General features: G+C 40.4%; 1 protein-coding gene across 1 annotated transcript; it reads right to left on the reverse strand.

Annotated features, from left to right (window-relative positions):
- Positions 1-5,212: 5,212 nt before the first annotated feature.
- On the reverse strand, positions 5,213-9,689 carry hoxd3a (homeobox D3a). Its single transcript, XM_077537402.1, has 3 exons — positions 9,134-9,689; positions 7,071-7,668; positions 5,213-6,094 (listed from the first exon to the last, which is right to left on the reverse strand). The coding sequence occupies exons 2-3, from the start codon at positions 7,561-7,563 to the stop codon at positions 5,352-5,354; spliced, it is 1,236 nt and encodes a 411-aa protein (XP_077393528.1). The 5' UTR covers positions 7,564-7,668; positions 9,134-9,689; the 3' UTR covers positions 5,213-5,351.
- Positions 9,690-10,012: the final 323 nt, after the last annotated feature.

Below are 10,012 nucleotides of genomic sequence, written 5' to 3' on the forward strand. Positions count from 1 at the left end.
CCGGGATCATTCTTTATCCAGAAGACAGATTAAATTCCAAAGCCTGTTACTGTAATAGGCACACTTGTAGCTCGCCATGAATTAGCGCTCTAATTACATGAGGTACTATTTTAAACAAAATAACACATTTCTTATGATCCATAGGTGTAATTTATAGCAAAGCCAAGTTCATTTTCCTGGGCAATCAATTTTGCTGTGTAGCAGAAGACTAATGTCATTATGGAAAGCGCCGAGAGCCGAGTATCGCAGTGAGCACAGGAGGGGTTTTCCAAAGATAAATGAAGATGCAATTTATTCACTCATAATTTCATACGGAAGGAAATCTGCGCGAGCATCACCAAAAAGGAAGTGGAGGCGTGAATCCTCAGCGATGGCGTCTTAGCGGGGCTTTTGTGCAGGGGCAGGCGTGGCTAATGCGTGAGTTACTTCAGGTTTCCTCCCATCATGGAGTTATCTCTCACCAGGGAGGAGGAGAGGAGCGTCCTGGCCGGGCCCTCCTAAATCATAGCCACGGGAGCCAGTCATTTATTTCACTTACAATTATATCTATCAGCCGCACGTAAGAGCAGCCGTAAATCCCCGCACTTCAGGCTCACGGATTTCACTTCGGGCTTCTCAGCTAGTTACTCTTCCTGAGCCGCTCGCGTTTTAAGCGTCTTATGAATGGGCAAGTCTGCGTGTTGGGTTTTCATTTTCAAGGTTTGAAAAAGAGGTCATTTTAACGCATCTTCAAAAGGCTCATCCTCACAATTATGTTTTGATTTGGACTTTTGGACAGGTGTGTAGCCAGACGTTTTTTTGATGAGGTGGTAAAATGGGCCTAATGATGTGATAATTACAAGTGCATTCTAAAAATATTGCTAAAATATGATTTTATTGCATAGTAATCTACATTTTGTTTTAACAAAAATGAATGCAAACTTTCAATCGTGAACAGCCAAATTTCAGAATGTCATTTAAGTGGTCACCCGTGCAAGTAAATTAGAAAGTAACAGCTAATTTTAGTAAAAAAAAAAAAAAAAAAACACAAAAAAACTGCAGTTTGTGTTCCATCCTCACGGGCCAGTTTGGACGACCTTACTGGCCAGTTCTGGCCCACGAGCCATAGCTTTTACACTCCTATACTAGCTAATGCCAATTTATTTGATAGTCTATCTCATGCACTGATTTGCATTTGCTAGATAACAGCCAATCAGAGTGAACAATTGTTACCGACGGCGACTATTTTGCATAGTGCGATTGATAGACCATTGATCTGAAACGCACAATGACCAAAACATTGGGGGGGGGTCATGGCCATTGCTCCGCCATTGCTTTTGGATGATGCCACCTGTGATTAATATTGTGTTTATGGAACATGAATTAAGCAGAAAAATCCACTTTTTTTTTTTTTTTAATCCATATCAGGAGGTGGCCATTTTGCCACTCTCTGTCAACTGAAAATGACATCACAATGCCTTATAGGGCTCAGCAACATCACATGACCAAACCAAGAAAATAGGTGAGCTGTGATTGGTCATTAACTGAGACTGTTGGAACTGTGATGTCATTTTTTATTGACAAGTGGTAGTGCAAGGCAAAATGGCTGCCCCCGGAGATGGATAAAAACAAGTGGATTTTTCTACTTTTAATTTGTATTCCACAATCACAATATTAATCAGAATGTCGTGTTTAGACTAGTGGGGTGAATTATAGAACATATTATTGTAAATGCATTTTTTATGTGATATTTTTTCCAAGTGTTAAAAATGTTTTTTTTTGGTTTTTTTTTGGTTTTTGTCTTTTTTTGGGGGGGGAAGGGGGTGTTCTTTTTTTTTTTTTTTTTTTTTTTTTTAAAGGGGGAGTTTTTATGTTGTTGTTGTTTTTTTGTTTTTTGTTTTTTGCCAAATTGGCTTCGATTTTTGGTGGAAAAACCAAAAGTATTTTATCCCAATATTGATTCATGTACTCTGCAAGTTGAGTTCAGTTTTTCAGAATGTGAAGAGTCGCACCTCCCAGTGTATACATTTACAACCCTATTTTGCTTTCTTTTTATATTTCTAAACCTGCATATATTACCCACATGGGAGCTATTAAAGCAGTATAGAGCAGATTTTGTTTTATGACATATTTTATTGTTATCACAACACAGAATATCGAACTGACAACTGCTGTTGTAGTCAGGCGTCTCAAAGCTTGTTTTCTTTTTATTGTATGCCTTTTTCCCCAGTCTGACAGCATCATATGCTTTTCAAAACAAAATATCACATCAGTGTATTCTGAGAAAGCAATATCACATTTTAGTGCTGAAATAAAATCACAAGTACAGTATCTCAAGTCTTTTATTGTAAATAAGACAAGTCTTTCTCTTCAGTATTAATCTGTGATCCATATTAGGAATAATTGCAGTCAGTTTTTAGGGGTAGAGGTGGTAATGTCTTGACGAAAATGAACAATTTGCATACTAAGTAAACAAGAGCATTTTGTTCATCCCCTTTTATCTTCCATCTTGAAATCTCGTGCGCAGCATCATGCCCCATGAGAAGGGAAAAAAAGACCTCCAGAGCACTTAAACCGAACAGTCTTGCTTTTGTTGATTATGTGAGAGGGGGAAAATCCTTCCGCGTGTCCCATTTTCAGTCGTAAATTAGTTCCTGTCACAAGCGCCTGCAGGACTCCAGTAAAATGACAGTAAAGACTTCCTAAAAAGGTCGACTGCGGATTAAAAAAAAAAAAAAAGAAATGTTTTTTTCCCCCCCCAGTTTGTTTTTAAAGTGCTCCACCGGCGAATCCATATTCCACTCAGCGACAGAAACACATTTTCCTCATGGGATGGAGATGGATGCAGCCGGAAGTATCGCGAGATCTTCGTGCACACCAACTGAGCGCTCCTGTCGCCTTCAAATGGCATCTTTGTCGCTTTTAATTTCACCTTGACGTCGTCAGAGTCCGTGGAAGAGCAACGCAAACATTAGTAGTGGGCGCTCGTGGACGTGTAGACGCCGGCACAGCACTGAAGACCCCTTGTCGGTGCCCAGACATTGCGCATGCGCGACCGGAGCTCCAATCAGTGTCAAAGCTTGTGCGCGAGGGCTGCTCTTCCATTTCAACAAGATGGATGAATATTATATAGTTCATTTAAAACATTTTGTTTGTATAAAAATGATCCAGTTTAACTTTTGTTGGCGATTCAAATAGGCAATGTGTAGAAAACAACAGTGTCGCTTTAGCTTTATGTTAACAAACTGTTGTTGTTGTTGTTGTTATTATTGTTTTTGCTGACCAATGCACAAAGCAGAGGTGCACATGGCAGAATAGATCCAAGTTTCGAGTACCATAAACGTTTGGGCTGGACGATTTTGATGATGATAATAATGACGAAAATGATAATAATAGTAATAATAATATTTTTCTCCCATCTAATTGCAATTGCGATTTAATGTGATTTTTTTTTAACAAGGTCCTCTTCAGTTATATGTTTTAAATAAATTAATCTATGTTGCAATAAACATCACATTTATTAAATGTATAAATGTTTTTGTTTTATAGCTTATGATAAAATGAAGGCAAATAAATCATGAATTAACTTAAATTACTAAACATTTTAGACTTGCCCTTTCTTTAAATTGCATGTACACTACGAAAAAGTCCAAATTGTACAACATAAACATGTCGTCAGTAAGTCAAAAATCAAATTACATTACAAACAAATCCCTTGATCACTTCAACTTTTCGTGTTTCATGAAACAGGATGCAATTATTAAATACTAAACATATTTAGGCACGATATAAATAAAAGAACTATAAATTAAAGCATATAATAACCAAAATGAAGCAGCATTTAGGTCCAAATTGAAGACTTTGTGATTGGAAAATTGCATTTTGAGTTACTAATGGATTCCACGATTGTTAAATAATTTAACAAGCTTGACTCTATAGTTCGCCTTCATTGTTCATTGGCCAAATGTTGCGTCTTGGGGGGTTGGGGGGGTGCACAGATTTGTAAATGAATTCGGTGCAACATTTGAGCGGACAGCGTGCACGCAGCGTGTTTATGGCCTCCCCCCCATTCAAGATTAGCCCGCTCGGTTTGAAGTGTGTTCCTTGGATTTGGAATGCAGATGCTTTGTTGGCGAGGAGGAGGAATCAGCGAGGAGTCTGAAAGCGACGAGTTTTTGATTAATGAGCTTTGAAATGGCTCTCCAGGAGCAATAAAGGATGAACTATACGCGCTCTCTCCCTCTCCCTCGTGCACGCGCGCATGCACATTAAAACACGCACACGCATGCACTTTCCATTTCTTGTTCGTCGATACATTGGACATGTTAAAAAAAAAAAAAAAATCCATCGATCGATCAGGACAGAGCTCATTTTCTTTTTCGTAATAATCAGACGGTCGGTGTCGTAAAAATAATAAAACGCCAATAATCTCCGGGGTCTTTTATATTTCGCTGAAATGCACTTTGCCTTGGATTTGCTGCCGTCTAATTGATCGATCCGCTTCTCCTTGTTTGCAAAGTCCAGTGGCGCTCAATTGGCCTCCTGGTAGCCATAGCAAACATAAACAAGGCATGGACGTTGATATTCATCATGAAAACACACGTTGCGTCTCGTGGAAATAAAACATTCAAGTTTGAGCACTTTATTTACAAAATGTCCAACACAATAAAATAGAACATTTCAATATCATCGGGGTGTGGTAATTTGATGAGTAACGACGGGAGACAATGAGTAGAAAAACCAAAATGACATGCTGGTGTGTACAATATTTGATACTTGGATAGTCTACGATTTGCTTAAGGTTCCACACAAGATTAACCATGGACACATAGTGGTGCTTATACACTATAAAATGCCCCATTTGTTCCCGATATACAATTAGATTTTTTTTTTTTTTCAACAACCCTGTTTTGCCATCAAGTGCACTGATCTGTCCAATCTTACAAAAAGAAACACACGTATAAATACTCGCTTATAAACGATAAATAATGTGCAATCATTAAATAATAAATAGAAACGATTATTCAATAATCATGACAATAAATAAATACGATGATGAAGGATGAGATCCTGACAAAAAAAAAAAAAAGACAAAAACGGGACTAAAAGTCCTTCTCACTACTGATGAGTTTCTACGTTCATCATCTACAAGCCTTTTTACTTCAAGTCAAATATTCAGTCCAAAATGCGCATTGCACTTGATATATTTATATATTTAGAAAAGAGGAGAAAAACAAGAATCTCAGACACCCCCCCCCTCAAAAAAAAAGCACAATACTGTGATGGTGACTCGCTCGGGAGTTATTAATAGTGAGGTAATAAAAAGAGCGCGACGTAATATTGGCACACACTCACACTGATCCACACTTGCATTACAAGTGCGTGAGTTTGGGCGCTTCCTGAATCCTTCCCTGAGTGGCTTGGTGCGAGGTGAGGTCCGTGTAGGTGGGGTGGGGGTCACAGGGTCCGTGGTGGTGGTTCCCCGGGATCTGGGCGGCGCAGCTGTAGTCCACGCTGGTGGACGACGGGTGGGGAAGGTGGCCCAAGTTGAAGACGGGCCCCGACGCCGGCATGGAATCCACAAAGTTCCCCCCCACGTACACGGGGCTGCCCTGCAGGCTGGCGCCGGCGAAGGTGGCGCCGCTCTGCATGGCGTGGTGCTCGTACTCGGCGTTCTGGTAGCGCTTCTGCTGGGGCATGCAGCCGCCCAGCGGGGCCGTGTAGGCGGCCAGGCCGTACATGTTCTGCTGGGGCTTGGCGAAGGGCGGAGGCGAGGGCGCGTCGTAGGCCAGCGAGTTGCCCAGCTGGCCCGAGTAGCCCATGTGATTGGCCCCGCTGAGCGGCGGGCTTCTGTCCGGGGAGTGCCCCAGGGGGGAGTGCGCGATCCCTTTGGACTTTTGGTCCTTCTTGTACTTCATCCTCCTGTTCTGGAACCAGATCTTGATCTGGCGCTCGGTCAGGTTCAGCAGATTGGCCATCTCCACTCTGCGTGGGCGGCAGAGGTAGCGGTTGAAGTGGAACTCCTTCTCCAGTTCCACCAGCTGCGCGCTGGTGTACGCGGTTCGGACCCGCTTGGACGCCGGTCCGGTCGGGCTCTTTTCGTCGCTCACCTCGCCTGCAAAGGGATCAAAACAAACAAACAAACGGCTGTCATTTTGGAGTTATGGGCTTGTCATGAGGGCTGATGTAAAAACGTCTCGTAAAACCATATACCTAATGACGTCATTATGTTATTACATTTTCACTCGATATTTTAGAGGTTTTCCATTGCACTATAGCACCACTTGGTTCTTACTAGTATCAGCTTTTTCCTATCAATTTATAGATTCATCAAAAATTATAGAAATACTAATTGATGACTTTAATAGTTTGGTACAGCCCTAATATATATGTATAGCCTAAACGTATGTCCCCGGAATTTATGATTTTTTTTTTTTTAATAGTTTAATATTATGCAGTTTGAAATGATTGTAATTGTCATTTGGTGCCATACCAAATGGTTGTATAAACTGGTGGGTCAAAAAAATTATCAATCTTAGTTTAAAAAAATAATAATTGAAACGATCCACTATATCAATTTGATTTATTTATTTATTTATTTATTTATTTATTTATTTATTTATTGATATATTGTACAAACCCACCGCCGACAACCCAAAATTGAGTCAAATTTACCCAAGAAATTGGTCTAATTTTATTTTATTTTATTTTATTTTATTTTATTTTATTTTATTTTATTTTATTTTATTTTATTTTATTTTATTTTATTTTATTTTATTTTATTTTATTTTTGCTCCAGGAGTTTTAAGGGTATATAGAACCTAAGCGTAAAAGATCCAAATTTGGATGCTAGAACCTACATCAACTATTGTTCATTAAAAAATGGGGGGAAAAAACAAACAAAAGATTTGGAAATAAAAAATGTTTTAACTATCTCAATGTTATTAAAAATTGAGTACATTTTTTAACAAAAACATAAATTTGCCACACATGATTTTCTTTAAGGGCCACTTTAAAAGATGCATCAGAGCTTCTCTGGCCCCCGGGCCTTGAGTTTGGCACCACATGCACAACCCATCTCCATCATATACCTGCAGCGGGGCAGTTGTTATTCGTCTTCTGCTTGGCGTTCTGCCGGGTCTCCTTCATCCAGGGGAAGATCTGCTTGGTCAGGGCGGGTGACGCGTTGCTGCTCCCCGGCGGGGGCTTCTTCTTCTGGCCCGCGGTGCCATTGGACCCGGGCGAGGGCGGCAGCGGGGCTCCGGCCTGCTGCTGCTGCTGCTGCTCGACACTCGACGCTTGGCTGCTGCTGCTGCTGCTGCTGCTGTTGTTGCTCGTGTTATTGTGACTTTGGCTGCTGCCACCGCTGCTGCTTTGCCGCATGCAGTCGCCATTCATGTCAGCCTCTTTGAGGCTCAGCGGCCTGACTGCGGGGGTCTGGATGGGGCACACGGGGCCCTGGTAGTCCGCGTCGATGTTGGCCGCCGGGTAGGACTGGTGCACGTAGTTGTACGAGTCAGCCTTGGGGGTATACGTGTAGCCCCCGAAGAGTCCAGAGTTGTCGTAGTAGGTTGCTTTCTGCATTTTTGTTGGCTCACTCAAACACAATCAAGCAGGGAGCGTCTCAATGGCATCAGTGTGTAAATTTTCACGTGATTGGCCTCCCCCACTTTGGCTCCAGTCTGTCACCTATATGAAGCAACATACAGTATTTTAAGATTAATAAAGAATATACTTGTGGTGCACATTGTTGGGTCCACACAAAACAGTTAAAGTTTAACTTGTGCTCAAAAAAGGCTCTCTGTGGGGCTTTGGCGTGAAGCTGAATCAGCATTTGACACACACAACACACAATGGCCTTTTCACTCATCACAAACTGACAAAGCGCCGACGTGCATTGTTCAAGATGAGAACCGATCACGATGACCAAAATACTGTTCATATCAATAAATGAAATTTGTTATGTGCGTGTGTGAGGAGGGGGAACAAAATTGTGTGTCGTCGGTGTGGGCGTGGCTGGCACAATTGTGTATGATCGTTTGTCACACCTTGCATAATCGAATACAATTTAATAGAGAACAGTTGGCGGTGATTTCATTTTTTAGATTGGCATTTGCAGCAGTGTGAAATTATTATTTCGCATATTTCGCACAAATACTCAAATTATTTCATTCCCAGAATTTTTTTTTAGTCACATATAACCGAATTCGGGTAATAACTGGACCAATCCACTTGACTTGGGTTAATCTGACCCACTTTTTTGACTGTTTTGTATAAAACCGTCAATTTGACCCATTGTATTTTTGGTTGTTTTGTAAAATGTGTCCTATAGGACACATTTTTGTGGGGGTTATTTGTAAACCCAAAAAAATGGGTTAAATCGACCCAAATAGTGGATCAGTACATTTTGTTTTATTTTATTTTATTTTTTTTTAACCTATATTGTGTTATTTTTAACAGGGATACTGTTTTTATAGTAGGTTATGATATTCCATTTATTTATTTACTTATTTATTTATTTATTTACTTATTTATTTATTTATTGTACTGACTGCCTTACACGCAAATTTCCCTACGAACATAAACATTGTGGCTATATTGAATTAACTAATATAATGTCCAAAATACTGAGAAGAATGAAGCTCCATTTTGTGTCGTAATCGACGTCCTAAAGTCAGGTCGTAAATATCCAAAGCAGACTTTACAGTGCATGTTGGTGGTATACTCGTCGTGCTGCATAACAATTGCACCTGTCACCGTGGACCGCCGCGGCAAAATTTATGGGCGCAAATGTGCGCGTGGTAACGCACACACACACACACACACACACACACACATTGCACTCCACTACAAGTGCAAAACAACCAAGCGTGGGTGGAAGGCAAGCGAAAGAATTTCATATGGTGCCGAGCTGGTCTTATAAAGCGAGCAATTCTCGCCATATAAAGCATTTGAGAAAAAAAAATGGACAACATGAATTGTTTGATTTTTACATTTGTAGGCCTATTTTTTGTATTTATTTTGTTTTGTTTTGGAGGTGAATAATGACATTTCCATGCCTCGTGTCTGTTTAGGTCATCGAAGGTTCACTTATGTTGGGGAAAAAACAACAACAACAAAAGGCTTTGTTTGTTTGTGTGTGCGTTTTACTCACCAAAATCTGCGTTAAAGTGTGTGACGTCCGTTAAAAACTCATCACTGTTCCCACCTCCACCTGAAAAACACAAATGCATTTCTCATTGCATTTTGTTTAATAAAAAAAAAAACATGCGCAACCATAATAATAATAAAAAATCCCCTTTAATGAAACAAACGTGTCACGTGATGCCTCCAAGCCTCGAAAAAAAAAATCCCGCATGTGCACTTTTAAACACAAAGAAGATATTTAGCAGCCATAAGCTGTTTTTTGTGACCTTTTGGGTCACGCAGCTTTTTAGTGGACGTTTAATGAACAACGAGGAGCCGTTTTTGAAAGCTTTAAGTAGAAGCCGAAACGTTGCTTCACATGCACATCGCCGCGCCGTCCAGAAATTTCGACGTGACGCCGAAAACGCGGCTCGGGTGTGGAATTATTTGTCCAAGCGGGTCGATTGTCTGGCCGCTCGAGTGCTTCGGCCCACTGGGCGACTAGTAGCAGACATGCTCGCCTATTCAAGGCGCAGTGTTCCTCGCCTACGCGCTGCTACGGTAAGTTTGCTCCACACAATGGGCCCGACTCCATGTACACGATTATTATCTCCAGAATGGAGTCGAGGATTATTTGTAGGGAAGCGTTAGAAAAAAAAAAGTCGAAATTAGTAGCGAATGTTTGGTTAAAAATTGAAATTAGTAACCAGTGTTTTGGTACAATTGAATATTCCATTTTAATTTGTAAAGACATAAAAAATTTAATTATGATTTAAAAAACGCATCATTTTTTAAAATTCATCAATGCAGAAATTAGAATAATCAAATTGCCTTTTTTAATTAAATGCTAAAAAAAATTGGAAAACTGTATGAAAATAAAAGCATTTCCTTTGTCCGCGACCCAACA

Source organism: Festucalex cinctus, chromosome 11, assembly GCF_051991245.1.
Source record: "Festucalex cinctus isolate MCC-2025b chromosome 11, RoL_Fcin_1.0, whole genome shotgun sequence".
Classification (NCBI taxonomy): domain Eukaryota; kingdom Metazoa; phylum Chordata; class Actinopteri; order Syngnathiformes; family Syngnathidae; genus Festucalex; species Festucalex cinctus.